Source organism: Trachurus japonicus, chromosome 14, assembly GCF_045865225.1.
Source record: "Trachurus japonicus isolate A0001 chromosome 14, Traja_1.0".
Classification (NCBI taxonomy): domain Eukaryota; kingdom Metazoa; phylum Chordata; class Actinopteri; order Carangiformes; family Carangidae; genus Trachurus; species Trachurus japonicus.
Genome location: NC_140920.1, coordinates 21,081,270 through 21,103,017, shown reverse-complemented (window position 1 = coordinate 21,103,017; position 21,748 = coordinate 21,081,270). Strand labels below are relative to the sequence as shown.

General features: G+C 42.6%; 1 protein-coding gene across 2 annotated transcripts in view; it reads left to right on the top strand.

Annotated features, from left to right (window-relative positions):
* Positions 1-21,748, top strand: part of gtf2ird1 (GTF2I repeat domain containing 1) — a 56,041-nt gene extending 34,293 nt beyond the window's left edge. The window contains exons 11-27 of one of the 2 annotated variants that reach the window (XM_085798312.1): positions 1,670-1,796; positions 2,506-2,549; positions 2,797-2,877; positions 4,487-4,633; positions 7,545-7,598; positions 9,973-10,053; positions 10,716-10,899; positions 12,430-12,491; positions 13,634-13,705; positions 13,978-14,245; positions 15,670-15,698; positions 15,827-15,874; positions 15,965-16,042; positions 17,070-17,262; positions 17,656-17,693; positions 17,788-17,894; positions 20,701-21,748. In XM_085798312.1, coding sequence (XP_085654438.1) covers positions 1,670-1,796; positions 2,506-2,549; positions 2,797-2,877; positions 4,487-4,633; positions 7,545-7,598; positions 9,973-10,053; positions 10,716-10,899; positions 12,430-12,491; positions 13,634-13,705; positions 13,978-14,245; positions 15,670-15,698; positions 15,827-15,874; positions 15,965-16,042; positions 17,070-17,262; positions 17,656-17,693; positions 17,788-17,894; positions 20,701-20,769 — 1,682 coding nt within the window. In that variant the 3' untranslated portion in view covers positions 20,770-21,748. Of the gene's footprint in view, positions 1-1,669; positions 1,797-2,505; positions 2,550-2,796; positions 2,878-4,486; positions 4,634-7,544; positions 7,599-9,972; positions 10,054-10,715; positions 10,900-12,429; positions 12,492-13,633; positions 13,706-13,977; positions 14,246-15,669; positions 15,699-15,826; positions 15,875-15,964; positions 16,043-17,069; positions 17,263-17,655; positions 17,694-17,784; positions 17,895-20,700 lie in introns of both variants that reach the window. The other variant, XM_085798311.1, reaches the window with a different exon arrangement.

The window sequence follows — 21,748 nt, the reverse complement described above, 5'->3', positions numbered from 1 at the left end:
CGCAGTATGTAGTAGGCAGTACGGTAGTATGCGGTTTCGAAAACAGCCACTGTGTGCCTTGGACCAGCAACACCTGGCACTGATTGCCCTGGGTTTAAATCACCCCCGCGACCCGGAAGTGCGTGACGCCACTTCCGGTGTCAACGGAGGTTATCACAATAAAACCGCCACATAAAGAACAACAAAATAAAGGCTAAAATGGCTCCTACATACCGGCCCCTAAATTGCTTCTGCAGGAGACGGAACAATTTCAAATACACACAGACATAGGAGCCATAAATCAGTCAATACATTTCAGTCAGTAGTGTGGTGGTGACCGGCAGCCCCAATGGCTCCGGTGACGGCCGGCGGCTCCGCTGACGATGACCCGTGGCCCCAATAGCCACGGTGATGACAGGCAGCTCCGACGACGATGACCCGCGGCCCCTATAGCCACGGTGACGGCCGGCAGCTCCGGCGACGATGACCCGTGGCCCCTATAGCCACGGTACCGGCCGGCAACTCCAACCGCTCCCCTCCGCCGCCGCTCCGCTGTCGACCTACAGCCCCACCTGCTCCATGCCGCAGCAGCTGTTTCCGCCGCGTAGCTCAGCCGCTCCACCCCGATGACGACCCGCAGCCCCTCTGGCTCCGATCCGCACCGGTGTAACCCGCAGCTCCGCTCCGCAGCTCCTCCACACCAACCGCTCCGCGCCGTCAGCGACCCACAGCTCGGCAGCCGATCCATTCGCCCCACCGCAGCCCCTATGGCTTTGGTGAGTGCCAGCAGTTCGGACCGCTCCGCTGTAGCAACAGCCCCAATGGCCCCGGTGACGGCAGCGAGCACAGTGCTGGCGTGGCGTGGCTCCTCAAGCCCACTCCGCTCGGCATGAATGGCCACACAAAGTCCGACAAAAAAGGCAAGTTTTTGACTAATGTAGTGCCCTTCTTGTACCAATAAGATGGGCACGGTGGCTGGTCTTCGGTGTTCGGACGCGTGCGTGTGCGGTAAAGCAATGAGTGCCCAAAACGTGGTTACACTAGTAAAAACAACATTTATTATGACAAATACCTCGTTCGTAGTGGCAGTCAGGACACAAAAGCGACACATCAAACACGATCAAAAACTGTGTGCCTTGGACCAGCAACACCTGGCACTGATTGCCCTGGGTTTAAATCACCCCCGCGACCCGGAAGTGCGTGACGCCACTTCCGGTGTCAACGGAGGTTATCACAATAAAACCGCCACATAAAGAACAACAAAATAAAGGCTAAAATGGCTCCTACAATGTGCTGAAGAAAATTAATATCATCATTTTAAGAACAGTGTCATTACCAGGCAGCTTATATTACACAAAGAAACTGAAACTGAGATAAAATTAAAGCTAATTAGACTTGTTGCCCAAGTGCATTTTCATTAAAATGAAAAATGACCTCCGTCTTTTCAGGGGGAATTTTGGGAAAACTGTAATTATTTTGGTAGGGATCCATGTGGGCTCAGCGTTGAACCTCAGCCTAACCCCAGCCATTCAGTCGTGCAATATTTGTCAGGAGCTTTACAATTAATTACAGTAACTGGCTGACAGACTACCACCCCTGTCAAGTCTTTATTTATATATTTAACCCCACAGACGTTCTCCGCTAATGGGATGCAGTGTTTGTTTATCGTCTTGTGTCTTGTTTGCTGAAGCTGCCGGCAAGATTGCGAGGGAGGAAGGAAAGCATGACCTGGGCTCCACGCCTGAAGACAGCTTCCCTGACAATCTGAGCCTTCCGCCCACTGCAGCCGAGCTGGTCAGCAATCCTCACAGCAGCAGGTGAGACAGCCCACACACACACACACACACACACACCCGCATCAAGCATTACCCCGCAGACTTTGTTTATAATGTGGAAATATGAGATAGTGGCAGGCAGCCAAATTATATTGCATTTATAACTGCCATTACTCATAGTGTGGACCGAATTAAACAGTTTAAATATGCTGCTTTACGGAATTTATCATTTATATTGCTGCTGTGAGACTAACCGTGATAAGCTTAATTTTAGCGACAGGCTTTAATTCATATTTTAATTTAGCTTCATTTTGGCGATTTTTCTTCCTTATATCCTGCAAATTCATATGTAATAAGCTCATAGTTTTACAGCGTGTACAGTGATGCCATATCTATTCTGTACATCAGCTTACACAATATAGAAACAGAGAATATCAGCTGTTGCCATTAAGGCTGTTGCTGCACAGACTGTGCAAAACATAAGATAAATCTGCATTAACTGTGTTGTTCCAAAAGAAAAGATTGCTTTGGTTTTAAGAACCTAAAACCATGTCAGTATAGTTAAAGGCTCAGTTTCTGTAAAACAGACTGTGAGCATTTCTCTGTGGACTGAGGCTCTGATATATAAACAATATTAATATCGAACCTAGAGCTGCTTTATATTCACACTGCACATGGACATTCCAGGATACAATATACGACCTTTAATCAATCACTCAGTTTGTGTGCATGTTTTGTTCTTACTTCACAGATCAACAAGCGCGTGTGTGAGTCCCTTGGCCGACTGTGAAGCAGGTATGTGTGTTAAAGAGAAACTGTGTGAAAAAAACCTTTATGAGCATCAAATGAAAGTATTTTTTTCAAATTCATGTTCCCCTTCTTTGGAAGTCTTCTGGAGGAACTAACTCACCACCATGTTTTGCAGTCTGCTCAGTTCAAACATGTTCTATTGCCGACTTAAATCTGTTTAACGCAGCCATAAACACACAGTGCCCACGGACTGATGGGAACTCAGGCAGAATTAACTGTTCAATCCCCGCAGGTCCTTCAGGAGATTGCATTCCTTTGAAAAGGATTAAAACAGAGCCTCCAGATGGGGAAATCATTCAAGTAACAGTGCCAGGTAAGTGAGCACACGCTAAGCAGCCATTAGCTTTGAAATGACTCACTTCTTAAACTATAAAACAGTATCCAGGGATGGCTTCTAGAAATTCGCTCAGACACTTCGTCCGCGAGCCGATGTCCAAATGTAAAACTATGGCGTCAGATACTGCATCAGTGGATTTACTTCAGTGGCCCCCTTCTCCAGCTCCACCGCCCAACTTTGCGTTCATTTCATTTGTCACCTTCAGTGGGACTGACAGTGGCCACAGTTTATTCCCCCTAGTGAATCTGCAGAGTCACACTGAGTGAGGTCAGGACACTCACTCTGTGGTTTAGGCTAATACATGAACATGTTGGCTGGCTCAGCCTTTACTGCTTTTATTCCGTCTCCGTGTTTGCAAACAAAAGCTGAGGGGAGTGAACGCGATGCACTGGGTCGTACTGAGGCGAGGAAGCGAGTCCTCATCCCTCGAGTCTCTTTATCTTCTAAAAGCAAAATGCATATTTAAAAACACCTATGAAGCATAAATCTCACCAGTGTGTGTGTGTGATGTCTATTTGGCGTCTTCACCTCATTCTGATGTGCCAGCATTCCTTAGCAATATTTATTCTGACAAATACGGGCTCCACTGGTGTGTGTACTTGTAACTAACTAAGCACTTTGTGTTACATGGCTATGTAGGAAAAGTGCTCTATAAATAAAGATTGATTGATTGATTGATTGATTGATTGATTGATTGATTGATTGATTGATTGATTGATTGAACTACAGTGGTAGCCCATAGGGGGCAGCTTGAGGCCCAGGATGCCCCAGGACTCTGACTGACTATACAAATACTCCTTTTACTCCGTAAGAGCTTTAGAGCCCGGGACTCAGTGATTTGTTTTTTCTGCTGCACTGAATCCCCGAACCTGTACGTCAAGCTCCAGGTTGTCTCCCAGCTGCCGACGGCAGTGTCAGCCAGGATCGGTTGAGCCACTGTGTCGTCACCTCTCAACCACCCTTTTACTCGTTTTCCATCTTTGAGCTGATGCAAAGGTGATGAAAGTTCTCCTGTTGTTGTCTGAACAGCCGCGCTCACCAAGTCCGTCACTCTTACATTGAGTCGCCGTCTCAGTGACGTCTATCTGGAACACTCTGGTTTGTAAAATACAGTGGAAAACAAGCAGAAGTTATGTCAGGTCTTCATAGTTAAGGTTCCAGGAAGCTCCATGTGAAAAGATAATTACCCTCCTGTTGAGGAAAAGAGCTTGGTGAGATTTATGGTCTATCTGAAAGCGATTTCAAACATCTTGTTTCGCCTTTACAAGACTAAAGACTTCAAGGGAGGAGACTACCAGAGGCTGAGACAGTTGAATCTATGTCAGTATCACATTTTAACATCTTTATTTTATTCCTCTCTCCTCCGTCTCCCTCCCTCCTGTTTTCTTTTGTTAAACTGAGCGTCAACGTGTCTGCAGGCTCAAACTGTTATCAGCCTATCACCGGGAATATCAGAAAGAAAACAGGAAATATCAGCGGCTTGATATTTCCTGTGGCTCTCTCGTGTTGCCGGTGCGACGCCGCAGAACTTGTGAAACAGCGATAGCAAGCAGAAAAAAAACTAGACAAATGTCATTTTCTCCAGACGCCGGCACGAGTGGGGAGGAGCCCAGCGAGCCTGTGGCCGAGCCTGTGGCAGCCGCAGCATGTCCAGCCACAGCCTCACCCTCCGCTCCCCCCCCCGCCGCCCCGGCCCCCGCCGCCCCCGGCCACCCCATGGAGAATCACACAGGTAACTCCGCCTCCCGTTTCATCCTCCTCCTCCTCCTCCTCCTCCTCTTCCTCACCACAGCTCCTGGAATGCCAGCTCCACCCCACAGACTTACAGCCAACAACACCCCCACCCCCACTTCCACCCGCCATCGACACCCACCCACACTCTGGCTCTTTGTAGGGTGCTAAATACGCTGCAGCACGTATGAAACCACCTTACTTTATCTTCCACACTCCCACTGCCCCACAACTAAACTTCCCCAGTCCCCTGGTAGACACAACCCCAACCTTAAAGGGATAGTTCAACGTTTTGGCAAATTCACCTGTTGCCATAATCCCTGTAGTCATAGGAGTGGGTTCATTACCTTTAATCATCAGTGCATGTTGTTTTGAGATCCACGGAGCAGAGACGCAAGCTGCTCAGAGAACTTCAATTCAATTCAATTCAATTCAATTCAATATACTTTAATTGTCCCCGTAGGGAAATTCGTTGTGGGCTTCACTGGTGGTCCGCAGTTTGACGATAAAACAATCAAACAAACAAACAATAAAAATCAAGCGATTAGTAACCCTTACTGCTACAGTACACAGCAGCATAAAATATACATCAGTCAATCAATCGATCAATCAATCAATCAATCAATCAATCAATCAATCAATCAATCAATCAATCAATCAATCAATCAATCAATCAATCAATAACCTGTACTGATACAGTACACATTAAACAACATACGTTACCCATACCAACACAGCACACAGCAACAAAAAATGGCAGTTGCCCAAAGAACACAATGGAGGTTAACCGTATTGGTCCCCAGTTCATCAAATATACAGTCCATCAACTCCAAAACGCTCTGGTGGAGAAGGTGTGACCTTCACATTCACCACGCTATGAAATAATTATGTAACATTACGACACACAAAGCAAATTGGAACTACTTTTGAAATCACTCCGCCCAGCCGCCGTGTCTGGAATGTAGTTCCGGCTACGCGTTTGCCTTGAAAACAACTCCGTCTCGTAATGTTACATTATTATTATACTTGTCCATGGGAGCGTTGTGGAGTTGTTGGATTGTGTATTTGATGAGTTTGATGAGGGACAGGGGACCAGTACCATTCACCTCCATTGTGTTCACTGAGCCCTGCGGATCTCAAAACAATCTATCTGCCCCGATTATTAAAGGTAATGAACCTATGACACTCCTATGACTATAGGGATTATAGCAATAGGTGAATTTGCCAAAATGTTGCACTATCCCTTTAAAAACCACCCAACTCCCCAATTCTGACCCACTGTAGCTTTTCTCTCCCCAGTCACACACACACTCTCATCTGGAAACAGCACCATGTATCAGACGGAGGCTCTGAGTCTCTCTCTGGGTCTCCTGCTGTCATAACGTCACAGCACGAACTGAAATTCATTTTTGCCGTTTCAGTTTCATCAAACTGATGCATCGTGCACATTTCCAGATTGTGAGTCCTTACTTATCCTCCTCTAGTCTTGTTGCCCAGAACGAATAGCGCTAGACATCGTGTTAGAAAGACTGAACTGCTCCTCAGAGACCCTGAACCTCCCTCCCTGTCGTCTAGCACAGATCTGTCTGTAGACTCAAACAGCTCCCACCTTTAAACCATAGGTGACTAGAGTGAGCTCGCCAAGAACATTTGAGTAGACTGCACTCTCTCCTTCCACATTTACCAACTGTTCTGTACACTTTGGAAAATGTACAGTGCAGCGTTATAATACAACTCTGCAAACTCATATCACATCTGGTTAACGGATGACACTCGGCTAAAACCTTATCTAAGAGTTTGTAAGTGATTAAGTGTTAAAGTTGCTGTCCTGATACTAAAAGTGTTGAATTGCCAAAAGTTAATTAAAGGGACTCTGGCAGACTGCTTGCACCAAGCATGTGCTGCTGTGTTATCAATTCAATGTTTCTTTTTAATTAATTTTACCTTAAATGAAGCCGTTTTCTTTTTCTTTTTCTTTCTACATTTGACAGTCTACTCAATGTGGTCTTGGGTGTAGCATCCAATGCCTTCAAGAGGTGTTTTGATTTCTTTTCTTTATTTGATTGTGCTTTGTTTAAGTTTTCTTTTCTTTCACAAATGACCTCTAAAGGAAAGAAAACCGAGGTAAGTGCATCAAATGTCACACTCTGTATTATTTGCCGTCACAGGTGCTAACAAGCTTTATGACTGTGTCACACTGAAATCTAATTACAGCAGAGACTCGTCAGCTCTAATCAGGAGATTAAATCATCTTTCAAATAATTATCGTCAAGTGTGTAAGACCTTGGTTGGGAATGTATAATATTATCTAATATATTCTATAAAGCAGGAGGAATAAGTAGCATTTTAATGTGCACAAAGAAATACATACTAACTCTGTTTAGTTTTTATTGTTCTATTGTTTCATTACGAATGTTGCAGTGGTTGATTATGACTGAAATATAATATCAGCATCATGTTAAAGATAAAAATCCCACATGAAAAGCTCAAATATTCAGTGATCTGCTAAGCTTCCACTTTTATGCCTTGCATCAGATTAAAAGAACAAACGTGACACCTCCATTTGTTTCTTTTAATGTCAGCAATCATTCACCCTAACAACCTGAGTGAAATAGTAACTCGATGCGATCACACAGTCTTGTCATGATGCAATCCACTGAAAGGCAACAACAGATAATGATGGAATTATTGCAGCGACGTACTTATGTATATTGTTAGTTTCTCCTCTGTATATTCAAGCAGAATAAAAAGCTTGTTTTAGTCAAAGCAAACCTGTTGACTCACACTGACACATGTGCATCAAAGTGTTTTTCTTGAGCTCAGTTAATGTTGAACCATCAGGACGTTAACAACACATCACAACTTTGAATTTGTTTCCTTCGCCCGTCTCATGTTGTTCTTGCATCTTGCAGCTGAAGCTTTGTCACCGAGTCCGGCCTCCCAGAGCATCAGAAGATCCTCTGAAGGTAAGGCGGGAAAATATCACCACACAGCATGGATACTAATGATCAGATCCACAGCATGTTGCCTTTTCTATGACTGCACAATGTGCATATTGTGTAGGAAGATGTAAATACAACACAACAGCTACAAAACGTTTGATCTGGTCATGCACTACACAATATAACTACAGAGTGTCCAGCTATAGGCCTGTTCCCATGGGAGCAGCCTTTATATACAGTATATAACAGTGTATGTCTATGGTGGCTCTGAGGGCTCAACACACTGCTGCTTTAGAAACCACAAGCAAACACACAAATGTGCTGCAAATTCAGAAAAGATCTTCATTAATTTGACAACAAGTGCTGCAAAAGAACATCACAACACGTGCAAATAGACAAAGATGCTGCAAATTCAGTCCTACAGCATACATACGTAAGTGTTTCCAGGATTGGTGCCATTACCAGCCTCCAGGGGCCAAATGTATAAAACTTAATATATTGTATTGTATTGTATATTTAGGTGTAGAATGATGTATAAAACCCCACGCACTTCTATATTCCCACGTGTTTCTTTCTTATACATCTCAATCATCCTGAAATTGTGCGCATGTGCACGAGTCCTTTGACCATGCCCACGATTCACCATAGATTCACCATAGATTCACCATAGATTCACCATAGCTTCCGACACCCCCCAGTTGCCTGTTTTGCATATAAAAGGCCGAGATTTAATTTGAGGAGAAATTGCGGAAGCAACAAAGAAACAGTTGAACAAGAAGCGCCATTTCACAGATTGTGAAATAGAAGTCATAGTTGAAGAAAATGATAAAAGAAAACATTTAGCTATTATTTGGAAGCTTAAGCTCTGGCATGACAAATAAAACCAAGCAAGGTGAATGGCAGGGTGCAGTAAATTTGGTGAGTTCTGAGCTAACAGCTAACTAGAGATTTAAAAAAGAAAAAAAAGTGGTCTGAGTGAAAAACATGAGGCCAAGAAGCACAAACTACTGGAGGAGGACAGGGAACACCAGCACCCTCTCCTCCACCCTCCTGATCCAAACTGCCGTCAGTGGCATTGTGCCAGATCCAATCTTATTGCAATCAGGCATGCAATGAAAACTAACTAGTTTAGTTAGTTTTTACATTATTTTATTAATAGATGAAAACCCTGGTGCCAGTGCGCCACAGCCGGACGCGCACACGTGTCCTTCCTGACCGTGTCCTATAATCACAAAATGAGATCATTATAAACTGTATCGATGGAAGTGAGGGAACTTGAAGTGATACTGTGAGAATCATCAAAAGAAATAAACTAGTTGTTTTTTATTTCCTCTTGTTTCATTAAACAAACACTGTTCACTTAGCACACTTACAGTCCCACATCAAGATATAGTTGGACAGCTGCTGCAGCTGGTTGGTGATAATTATTATTATTAACACGATGTAATGACAGAAAAAAAATCTATCCTTTTTGCCAACTACGCACGGTTTGAAACATGTGTACCAGCACACACATTCTCACCACCCGTGGATTTTTATACATTTGGAAAAATACATGAAAAGTGGCGAATGCACACATTTCATGTGTACGCAGTATGGTTCATACACTTGGCCCCAGGGGTCCAAGCCCAACCTGTGACCCAATATCACCCCTCCCCCTCTTTCTCTCAGTCTTTGTTGGAATTAAATGAAACAGAGAGGAGTGATGAACCAGCTGTGACTCACTTGTTATTTAATGCTTTTAACTTGAAAAGTCATGATTTTGAGTCCCAGCAGGTGCATCCCCCTGGAAACGCCTCTGTTGTGTTTTGTGAATGTGCAGCATATGTTCTCATATTGATAAGGTTTTCTGAATTTGCAGCTTGTTTGTGCATTTCTTAAAATACAGTGAGTTGAGCTCTCAGGGCCACCTTTACCTGTTTGATTTCAAGTTTTATGTCCATAGCCTTGGACATCAAGTGGTTAATGACTTCTCTGTTATAACTGAGCTCTTAAAGTTGACTACAGAAAATGTATTGTGATCATTTAACAACATGTAGTCATGGTAGCTGATTTTGTGTGCTTTGAGTTCAGGTGTGTTGTAGTTCATTTTAGTCACATCCACCCCAAGAGTTATTCCCAACTTTGTTTTTCAACCCCACTTTCTTCTTTCTTAGCGTCTGTTTGATGTGGTCTGTGGTGATTAATGCACCACACAGTCAGTTTGTCATTATCAGGTCAGCATGGGACAGCGGGCATTCATCAAAATAAAGTTGCAGCGGGGGAGAAGTGATAATGTTCACAGATGTGAGGGCTCCCGCTAACTGAGCTGCCCTTGTGTAATAACTCTCCTTTGACTGCTCGTGGTGTAAATGTTGTGGCGTTTTTATTTTTATTTTTATTTGTTGCACTCCTTCAGCAGGGAGTCTGGTGGAGGACATTGGTGAGATGATCCTGCAGCTGCGGAGACAAGTGGAGAGCCTCTTCAGCATTAAGTACGGTAAGCTACCTGTAGTGGTGCCTCCCCAGGCTGGGAGCTGATGTCAGGCCTGATCATTTTGCTGTAATACTTTGATCTCCTCCACATGTACACACGCCCAGTACACATGTACAGAGATTAAAAAGTTGAGCCTATAAAGTATGTTTGAAAATTAAATAATTGAGGACATCCGAACCAGGCTGGGGCAATGAATCTAAATTTTACATCAGAGGAGGTTAAGCAGAGGTAGAAATCAGTCCTGTGGCACTTTAGAAAGTATATGAAGGATCAACAACTTCCATCAACAGAAAAATGAGGCCTGTGAAAATTCATTAGTGACACTCAAACAGTGTGTCTTTGAAGAATTAGCAGGCAAATCACAAAATCAGAGTTGTTAGTTTGATTTTTCTGTTTGGACTTTTAGCTCTGATTTAGTAGCTCATGTTTTCCTAACATTTATTTTGAAAAGCAAGGATTATACGAGCAGGTTAGAAGGTGTGGGGCCTGCTAAAGTCATAGTACTGACAGTGATACTTTGGTTTTATTTTTTAATTTTGTCAGTCATTTGTTTGCGAATAGTCACCACAGTAGTGTGTGAGATGATGCAATGTGCTGACAACACTTGGACTAATTCAGTGAAGTGAAGCCTCTTCCTCTGTTTCTGTCCTTTTGCTCTTCCTCAGCTGACGCTCTGGGTCTACCTGAACCAGCCAAGGTGCCCTACTCCAAGTTCCAGATGTACCCTGAGGATCTGTACGTCACCGGACTGCCGGAGGGAATCTCCCTCCGAAGGCCCAACTGTTTCGGAGCAGCCAAGCTGCGCAAGATCCTGACAGCTAGCAGTCAGATAAAGTTTTTTATCAAAAGGTGAAGGAACAGTTTACTCTCATCTGAATAACATGCGTATTAACAGTTAAAGGGATAGTTCACCCTAGAATGATATTTCGCTCATTATCTACTCACCCTCATGTGGACTAAGGGCTGGAAGAAGTTTCAGAGTCCTCCGTCCCTTCTCTGAGTTACAGGGGGTCTCAGCATAGCAGTGCATGTCCATATAACAGTTGTAAAGGGACACCAGAGCTCTTCGTAAAAAAACACACACAAAAAAACATCCAAATACCTCCATGCTGCTCGTATGTAATGTCCGTCTTGTGCTGAAGCCCAAAATTGCGTAATTGTCCCGAAAAAAATTAAATAAGTCTATATTTTAAGCTTGTTTGTAGCGGAAGCTTCTCAAAGCTCCTCTTCCTGGTCCGTCCAAATCTCGCGTGATTTGCGCCGGCGTCAGTGCGGTTACTGCGAATCACGCGAGATTTGGACGGACCAGGAAGAGGAGCTTTGAGAAGCTTCCGCTACAAACAAGCTTAAAATATAGACTTATTTAATTTTTTTCGGGACAATTACGCAATTTTGGGCTTCAGCACAAGACGGACATTACATACGAGCAGCATGGAGGTATTTGGATGTTTTTTTGTGTGTGTTTTTTTACGAAGAGCTCTGGTGTCCCTTTACAACTGTTATATGGACATGCACTGCTATGCTGAGACCCCCTGTAACTCAGAGAAGGGACGGAGGACTCTGAAACTTCTTCCAGCCCTTAGTCCACATGAGGGTGAGTAGATAATGAGCGAAATATCATTCTAGGGTGAACTATCCCTTTAAACCAGGTTGTCCTCATATAACAACTTTACACTTTGAAGCAGCTAGCTGCAAGTTTTGCTCTTGCTACATAGCTAATGTTAGCATTGACAGCTGTTTACTTCCCAGTGTAGAAGACATGTTGTGAGGTCAGCACCAGAGACGTCACTCCTCTGCTCACTAACAACTGTCTCTAGCTGTTGAAAGCAACAGCACTGTTATCTTTTGTCTCTATTACATATTTTTTCTACTGAAGCTAGCATGCTAACCAGCTAACCCCAGCCTGTCTTAGCACTTTCTGGCAGAAACTCACTGCTTTACTACGAGCACAGTGGCCCTTAAACTTAAAATTTTAGGAGCGCATTAGCGCAAGCAGAAAAGTTCAGGGTGCACACTGTAAATCGACTTGCAAAGCAAATTGACATTTCGTTTTCCTGCCACCTGACAAATTCCAGATTCTTTCAGTCGCCCCCTCCAAATCTCACCAGTGTTAAAAAAAATCTGGCAAATTTACTGGTTGCACATGTGCAATAGATTAAAAAATTACTCGCACCACTTCAAATCTTAGGGGTAAAATGCCCACATTTAGGAGCAGTCTGGAGTCCTGTTATTCTAAAGATATAGTGCTGTGTCTTGTGAATGCAACAATGCAACAATGGCTGAAGTTAGACCGTCACCACCACCAGCTGCTAGCAAGAACAAACTACCGGTAACTATAGCCCCTTAAAGGTTTAATTGAAACTTTCCATTTGTTTCCAGGCCTGAGCTGTTAACTGAGCAAGTAAAACAAGAAATGCCTTCAATCCCTGTCTGTGATTCAGGTATGCCTGTCCTCTACTTCTGGTTGCAGATGTTTGGTTTGCATCTATTTAAATGCAAGTAACTGAAAAAATAACAGGAAATTGTCCTCTGCTTTATAATGTGTTTTGCCATTTTATCAGCATAGGAAGACGTCATTAAAAAGCCTTTGTATAATTGAAATTCAGGCAGAGATACATTAAGGTTTTGTTTGGGAAGATTGCATGAAAACAACAAAACAACAAACCTCAGGAAGCTATATTATTCACCAGCCCTGTGCCGTAAATGCCATATTTACCTAAAAGCCCTGCTGAAAAAAAATGAAGCTGCTTTGTGCACGTCGTGGTCATGAATACGTAATGATTTGTTCTGGTTCCTAGTGCCATTATTTTGTATACATTAGTCATTTCTAATTTAGATTGTGCAAATTGAGATTGTGACCTGTTTACAAATTGCAGGAGGAACTTTGCAAGTGTTGTTTTCCTGCAATTATATACCAGAGCAGTTTGTGTCTGTAATGGCCTCTGTCACTGCTGCAGCCACAAAACTATTCACTGTATATAACTATTATAACCATGTTATAGTGAATGAGAAGATGGAAAAACTGTAACTTAATTGTGTATGGACCTGATTCTTCTAGAGCTCTGACTTGATATTCACGTTCTACTGTACATGTAGTGCACAGTTTAAATGGCTGTATACCTGCAGCCAGTCTAGCTACAGTAGTAGGTAAAGCTGAGAAAATAAAGTTGTATCTCAGCAGACATACAGTTTGGAGACAGTTCCACCATCTGGAGGCTCATAATGCAGCTTTAAGACGCTATTATACTGCACAGATGTTAAGCTTCTCCAGACAAATTTGTGATATTGGGTTAAATAAATAAAATTAGCTTGGTATCAAATTTGACTGTTTGCACTTTCCTCTGCATACTTGAAATTCTGAGTTCAATTCCAGTTCATAATCTATTTTTAAAAGCACCTTCCCCTCAAGGACAACTGAAAGTGCTTGCAGGGATTTCCCGCAGCTATTTCTACCTTTTTATTTTTTGACAAAGCTCAGCTGCCGGAGCGAGGAGTTCTTAGTGTTTGTTGTGTTCAGGAAATCTTAAGAGACAGAGGCAAAAACAGGAGTTTAACCTCTCTAAATGATTATTTTCCCCCAAAGAGCCGGACACCAAGGACGCAGCACCAGCAACAGAGGATACTGCAGCTGTATCCAAGAGACCTGGATTCTCAGGTTTGTTCAGGCTTCAATTTTCGCCTTCGATTTGATGCAGTTCATTGTTTGAACTTAAATAGGCTTTGTGTATTTTCATTTGCCATCCTGACTTTAAATAGATTGTAGCCGGTTTGAAGGAAGTGCATTGTTAGAATGGACATTTACAAAAGATTAAATTTTGTTTTATTTTGTTTTATTTGTTAGGATCCCCATTAGCTGCGCTCTAGCACGGCGCTAGTCTTCCTGGGGTCCGCATTGCTTTCATTGTGTCTCGTCCCTTCTGTCCCCAGAGTGCCTGGAGTCCAAGCTGTCCAGGATCGACCTGGCCAACACGCTGCGAGAGCAGGTCCAAGATCTGTTCAACAGGAAATATGGGGAGGCATTGGGCATCAAGTATCCCGTCCAAGTGCCTTACAAGAGGATCAAGAACAACCCGGACTCGGTCATCATCGAGGGCCTTCCCCCCGGCATCCCCTTCAGGAAGCCCTGCACCTTCGGCTCGCAGAACCTGGAGAGGATCCTGGCGGTCGCTGACAAGATCAGCTTCACCATCACCAGGTGGGAGCCGCCGTTCACTGCTTTCAGTGCTGCCACTCTAGCACAGGGTTAACAGAGGCAAAGTAAGAATCAAACTGAGTACAAAGCAGTTTATATTGAACACAAACCACCGTCACCAACAACTGACGTCTTGAAAACACGTCACCAAACATCCTCCACCAAGGCTGCTCAGTACTCTGACTGTGATTTTGTTTTTAATAACGGGGAGTATTCGCAGCTTCAGTGATTCTTCTCATCACTGATCAACAAGTCAATTAATTTTTCAATGTATCCATTGTTACCCGAAATGTCAGAAAAGTTCCAAAAGCTCCAGGAGACATCTTCAGAAGTAGCAAACTTTCATTTTTTAGGAGCTGCAAGTAGAGAATGTTTCTCCTTTTTTTTTCTTGATAAATGACTTATTGATGATAAAATGAATTATTCTCTTATGCAAATTCTTACCAACTACTTTTATGTTGATTAAATAGTAATGTGACTTTTAAGTGTCTGATCAGCACCAAAATTCAGGAAATGGTAAAAACAATAAGAAAGGCAGCATCTGGCAGTGTTGAATCCCCAGATCAGCTCTCAGTGACCCTGCAGTCACACATGACAACAGGAGGAACCTGCACTGGCTGGAAGTTCCCAACGTATAAATGAAGTGATTTTGATTTGATTGAGACACTGTTACACTCGTAATTAAACACTTAAAGGGATAGTTCAACATTTTGGCAAATTGGCCCATTGCCATAATCCCTACAGTCATAGCAATAGGTTTGTTACCTTTAGTTGTCGGTGCAAGCTATTTTTAGAACAGTGGAGCAGAGCCATGAGCTGCTCAGAGCTACGCTACGGAGGCTCATGGGATTTCTTGGTTTCCCTCATCAAACTCATCAAATACACAATCCAACAACTCCACAACGCTCTGGTGGACAAGTTGTGAGCTGCACATTCACCACGCTATGAGACAATAACGGAACATTACGAGACAGAGACGTTTTAATAAATTCATGCAAAACCGCTGATGCACGTTGCCTTCAGGGACAGTTTTTCAGCAAGCAGTCTCTGTATTTACCTCGAAAACAACTCTGTCTGGTAACGTTGTGTTATTATCTCATAGCGTGGTGAATGTGCAGCTCACAACTTGTCCACGAGACCGTTATGGAGTTGTTGGATTGTGAATTTGATGAGTTTGATGAGGGAAACCAAGAAATCCCATTAGCCTCCGTGGCGTAGCTCTGAGCAGTTGGCTCGGCGGTACTAAAAACAGCTTGCACCGACAAATAAAGGTAACAAACCTACTGCTATGACTATAGCGATTATGGCAATGGGCCAATTTGCCAAAATGTTGAACTATCCCTTTAAACTGTAACATGATGAACATGAACATTTTCTTTCATCTTTTTCTTTAATGTAACTTTTTCATGCCATTGTTCTCTTTGCAGACCTTTTCAAGGACTCATTCCAAAACCAGGTAGGAACAGAATTAGATTCTGGATGAAGTCTCAGTAAACCATCATCTGTAAAGCACAGAGAACCAATATTATGGTCATGTAATATTTATATTAATGTGAATGTATCCCTCATTGATCTTTTGTTCAGCACCTCGACGAGTCACTTTGCTAAAGAAGGCCTACGCCTCTATAAGTGGTGAGTAAAATAATCCAGATGTTTCATGTTGTTTCTTCATCAGGAATTTAATTTTGAATTTGTTAATAACGGATTCTCTTCACCTGACAGACGACGACGATATCAACCGCATGGGAGAGAAAGTGGTACTTCGAGAGCAGGTCAAGGAGCTGTTCAACAAGAAATATGGTAAATCAATTATTCTTTAGTGATACAATAAGTTATGCTTGTCTTTGTGGGCTTCTCGTCTGAGATCTGTGCAGGTGAAGAAAGAAAATGTATTGCATGTGTTTCTAGTTATCATGAGTAGTGCCTCATACTTTACTCATGGATGACATTTCCTGAGCATGTACCTACATATAAAAAACTGTTTCTTTTTTTAATGTTACCCACTGAAGTTATATTATTTTCATGCCCTCTGGCTTACACTGTTAAATTGTAATATTTTCTCCTGCTGATTTCCAACAGCGGGGATGTGAGTGTTTTTAAATGATATTTTTGTGAATGAATCTTTTCATTTTCAAACAACCTTAGTTAACCGCACATCACACGTAATGGCATGGCTGTTAGAAATCAGCAACACGCACGTTTTGACTTTGAGGATCTCACTGCGGTGGATTTGAATAAGGTGATATTGGGAATAAAGCAGGAGAGGTTCAGGGAAAGTGGTAAATTCATGAACAAGGCCCAGTGTGTTGCTGCCAGACTGCAGGGTTTGAGGGATTAAAACATAATTCAACCTCACAATCGAATTTCACTGTATGTTTGCATTAAACAGTGGCATCATTATCCCCTTGAACACTGTTCTTCACACAGGATTCATCGCTACAGTTAGCTTCCCTGAATTATTTAAATGAACATTAATGCACTGCAGGCTGAATATGTGAGAAGTCTCACTACAAACAAGGAAAACTAAAAAAAACCCGTCTCGTCTCAGAAACAGAACACACACCTAGTGTTTCAGTTTGACAGCCGCACACACACTTACCAGAATAATTGCTTGTATTCAGCTAATTTTTCCTCAGGCACTTCTACTTGTTCTTTCCTGCAGTTAAAATGAAACTTTCACTTTCTACACACGTTTGAAAGTTAGTTTGTTTTTTGTGGGTTTTTTTTTTTTCCTCTTCTTCTTCTTTTCCAGTGGGAACAGAAAACTTCTAGCATCTAGTCTCTTTGTTCGGTGCTTCATCTGCTGTCTGGTTGTTGTGTGTTTCAGGTGAGGCTCTGGGCTTGGACCGTTCCGTCATGGTGCCGTACAAGCTGATCCGTGGCAGTCCGGAGTCTGTAGAAGTTAGTGGCCTTCCAGACGACATCCCCTTCCGAAACCCAAACACCTACGACATCGTGTGCTTGGAGAAAATCCTTCAAGCCATGGATAAAATAAAATTCAACATCAAGAGCCAGCTACAGTGAGTGCTGGAGACACCTGAATATTTAGCAGCCCGCTCACTGTCACCAAGCTGTACATTTCACTGGGAATTTAGGGTTCTGCTTCTTGCTACTTAAGCTCATTACAGTTTATTTATGCATTGGATTTAAATCCAGCCTCTGAGATGTCAAAGAATAAATCTTCCTCAACAGCAAATGTAAATAATATGAAAGAGCGAACAATATTTTGACGCTCAAGCAGTTAAGCTATGATGAAAGAATGGAGGAAAAGACTTAAATCAAACTGATTTTTTTTCTTTTTAGTTCCAAAATGAGTGTGAACAGTCGACTAAAGCAAAATCCTCTGTTGTTTATTTTGTTGGCATCGCTGACCCAGACACTTGTCTCTCTCTCTCTCTCTCTCTCTCTCACAGACCTTTTGCAGAAATCTGTAGCCAGCCTTGTAACACAGGTAGGTGCCCTTTAATGCAGTTTGGTGGAGTTTGAATTAAACCTCATCGCTGCCACGTGACGGCGATACCCACTTCCTCTCGTGTCTCCAGTAGGAACAGACGCGTCCACCAATCGACGAAAGCGCAAGAGAGTCCAGGAGAGCAACCGAGCACCCGCCTCCTCTGACCTGGGCATATCAACCAATCAGATTCCAGTGATGGTATGTTTGGAAAACAGAAAAGGACTTGTTCTCCTTAACCAAAATGAATGACAGGTCAACGAACACTCACCCCCAGAAAGAGATTGTTACACCAGCTGCTCATTAATCCTTCAATTCAGAAATCTTTTGTCTCAACTCCAGCTAGTGTCAAACTGGTGATTTACTAAATTGGGCTGTGGTTAAAATTCAAGAAACTTTATTTGTGAGGGAAATATTAAGTGTTGATAAGAAAATAAAAAGTTGAATTTGCTTAATTTGTAATTAGGGAGTTTCAGAGTTTAGAATATGTATTAAGTGAGAGGAGGCTCCAGAGTAATATATTAAAGCAGAAGTAAGTGGTCCGGTCGTTTTCGCTAATGCTGCGTTCCAGGCAGGCTTTTGAAATCGTAAATTACAGCTTCAAGTCACAACTTACGACTTTGTAGCGTTTCAGGCAACCCACTCGTGTTTTTCCGACCTGTTTTACCGGTGAAAGTCACTATAACGGCCACTCGTAACTTCCGACCGGTGAACTCGTACCAGATTGAACTGGTACCACTTCACGGTCGGAAAAATACGAGTTTCCTTGAACGCACCATAACAGTCCTCGTCCCTACGTCGCCACATTCACGGCGTTCCTTGGCTGCACACACAGCCCTGCATGCCGTTCTCTCTCCTCATTGGATAAAAACTGTAGGATATGATAAATGTTTTCTCTTCGGCTCAGAGCAGAGCAGAGGGACTGAGAGACCCGTGTTTCAGACCAAACACTCTATGTAAGTGATTGCTGTCGGAAGATATAACTATTTAAGACTTATATTAACACAAATATATCACTTACTTCTGCTTTAATATCAGATCTTGTCAAACACATCACAGCTTTAATAGTCTAAAGTTGTTAGTTAACTAGTCTAAAGCAGATGAATAAATAAGAGATATTAGTAATACTGTTATTTATTTTAACACTAAAACACTTTCAAGTTTGTTCCTGAAGCACAGCACCATCTAACTGTTGACACTGAGGCGTCGTTCGTTCAAAGTTAGAAGATAGAAGGTTCAGACTTTAGGAAACAACTGCAACACACAGAAATAAGCCCACCCACCTGCTCCCACGCCTCTTCAACACCAAATAATTATTTGTCAGCTGTCAGTCAGACGAGTTGAGCTGTCAGGTTTGTTCACGTCAGACAGAGCGTGGGCGAGGTGCAGCGATGGCAACTTTCCTCATAACAAAACAGATGCAAACTCAACTTTCCCAACAAACAGGGGAATGTTACCATGGATACTGTGGGCTTCAACTCAAGGCCGTTTTTTTTTTTTTTTTTTACTTACGCTCGTTTACTTTTACATTGTACATTGGATGTACTGACTGAGAAGCTTCTTCTTCCTCTGATCTCTGAGCTGATTTATGGAGGTTCAACTGCACTAGTGTTAAAGGAGCTTTATGAAAGACTGTGGCCAAAACTGTTACTGCAGTCAAATTCAAAATACTACTCGTTTCCCATCCCCCTTCCCCCCAAACTTGAGGTTGCCAGATAGCCACATGCTAACCTCTACCCTGCTCCAGCTTTGTGGCTATGGTACCTTGAGAATCACTCACACAGTCTCTACGCCACCGGAATCGCCACAATGTAGTAATAGAATGACCGGGGAAAAGGATTGCTGTGCACAAAGCTAGGTGTGTCCAGGAGAAAATGAGCCACTCTGGGGCGGCGTATAGCTCGGCAGGCGCCCCGTATGCAGACACTACAGTCCTCACTGCACTGTTTCTGCTTTTGTCAATACATATTTGAGATTCAAAGTGAGGTCTTTTAATGTTTGTAACGTCAGACATAATCCACAATGCTTGTAGCTGCAGCTCAGTGTTAACTGGCAACCTGGATGTCGAAATGCTTCTTGATTCGGACGAGAGCAGTGGGTGGCGCAACGGGCCAAAGCACAAAATTAAAAACACAAAAATGATTTGCGTGCTGCAAATGAATCTGGCTGTACTATTGTTGTCAGTTAAATCAGTATTTCAAATGAACATGATTCCTTAGGTCGTTTTCACACCTGACCAAGAAGACTCGGTTCAATTGGGCAGCTGAAAGTTGTAACATTGTTGCATTTTTCACTTGTTTCGGTTCTGCTTTCACACTGCCATTTCTGAAGCGCACCAAACTTTCTGAATAACGTCACACAGTTGAAAAGGGCACTCGTCGATTGGACAAATTAGCAGAGGAAATCCCTGCAAAAACCAACAGCAAACATTCACAAACAGACAACAGTTGCCTAGTTTTCTGAAGGGATCAATTTAAGAATTGATATGTGATGTATTAACGATGTATCAGTAAAGATGATCTCAAATTTAGAGCCCCGTTAGATTCATTCAGAAAAGTTTCTCTCTGAACTTCTCTCATTTACATCACTTCCCTGAACCACTGAGCATGACGACAGGTTGACGGCTTTTCTAGTTAAGTAAAATTAAATCAATGTCTATTAAATCCATTAGTGTTACAGAGGTTCCAATGGTTTATCAGGCTCCAGTTAGGCAGCTATTTCTACATTAGATCCCAAAATGGGGTTAGGAAATAGAGGGCAGGGCCGAAACATGAGGAAGGACGGTGGGACGACACATTTCAGCTTCTTAAACTGAACAGGAGTGTAAATGATGGACTCAGGTGACGCAGGTCACACCAGGCCGTGCTTTGCAAACGACTGTCTGCTCATATTAAAGCAGGTTTTGAGGCAAGGTCAACACCCTCTTTGTAGTAATGAAAGCATTTTCTCCACCATTATGACTGACTTTGGTCTATCATTGTCTATCTCTGTGTGTGTGTGCCTGCAGCAGTGGCCCATGTACATGGTGGACTACAGCGGAGTGAATGTGCAGGTTCCCGGAAAAGTCAATTACTGAAGGACAAACCTCGACTGCGGCAAAGGGATAAAGAAGGAGTTTGTCAAAGTGATGTTGGCGACTCTTCCACGTGCAACACTAACACTTTGTCAAGAGTGCTAATGCTAAACAATCTCTCCAGACTGAACATAGGGAGCTGAAGGTTTGACTCTGTGAATGACGTTCTGAGGAACAACAGAATGTATGTGGATCAAAAATGTCGCAGGGCAAAAGCTTGGCTTTGTTTTCTGTCTCCTGCCTTAACACTGTGGTCGGCAGGACTTTTATCAGTTTTTTTTATTTCCCTTTAAAGCTGATCATGGCGGTAATAGTTAGTTTTTTTCCACAAAGCTGAAGATATTACTCAAGTCATGTTATTTGCCCTCGCATTTATGATGTGTCCATCAGCTGAGTCACGTTGTTGGATCCAGCATTCGGTTGCAATGTATTACTGACAAAAAAAAATGTCTTTGATAGCGATCTGGTTCCATAACATTCAGATATTTGTACTTTTTATTTATTATATTTATTGAAATATAACATTATGTGCAGGGATGTAAAATACATTATTCTGTTATACAGCTCTTTGAGGAACTATCACAACACTAACACAGATGCTACTAGTCACTCAGTAACTACAGGTAACCACTCAAATCAAATTAAACAACAGCAGTGAAGTGTCCTAATTAGGTGTCGGGATGACCACAAGCCATCAGAAATTAAAAGGAGACAAAATGGACTCAAAGTTTGGTTGACGGTGAGAAGAGCAGGAAGCATCTGCAGTAAAAACAAGACAGACTTTAAGTAAACAGCCTTTTTATGTTAGCGCCACATTAACAATATGTAAAATATCTCATTTAAAGTCAGCCTGAATGTATCATGTAAAGGAAAGAATGGTATGTTACTCTGCGATGACTGTCTCTGGACTAACGATATTTAATATGCTGTACCTTAACGCCAATTAGGCCTTTGAAATAAAATGTGTTGCCTTGCACTTTCA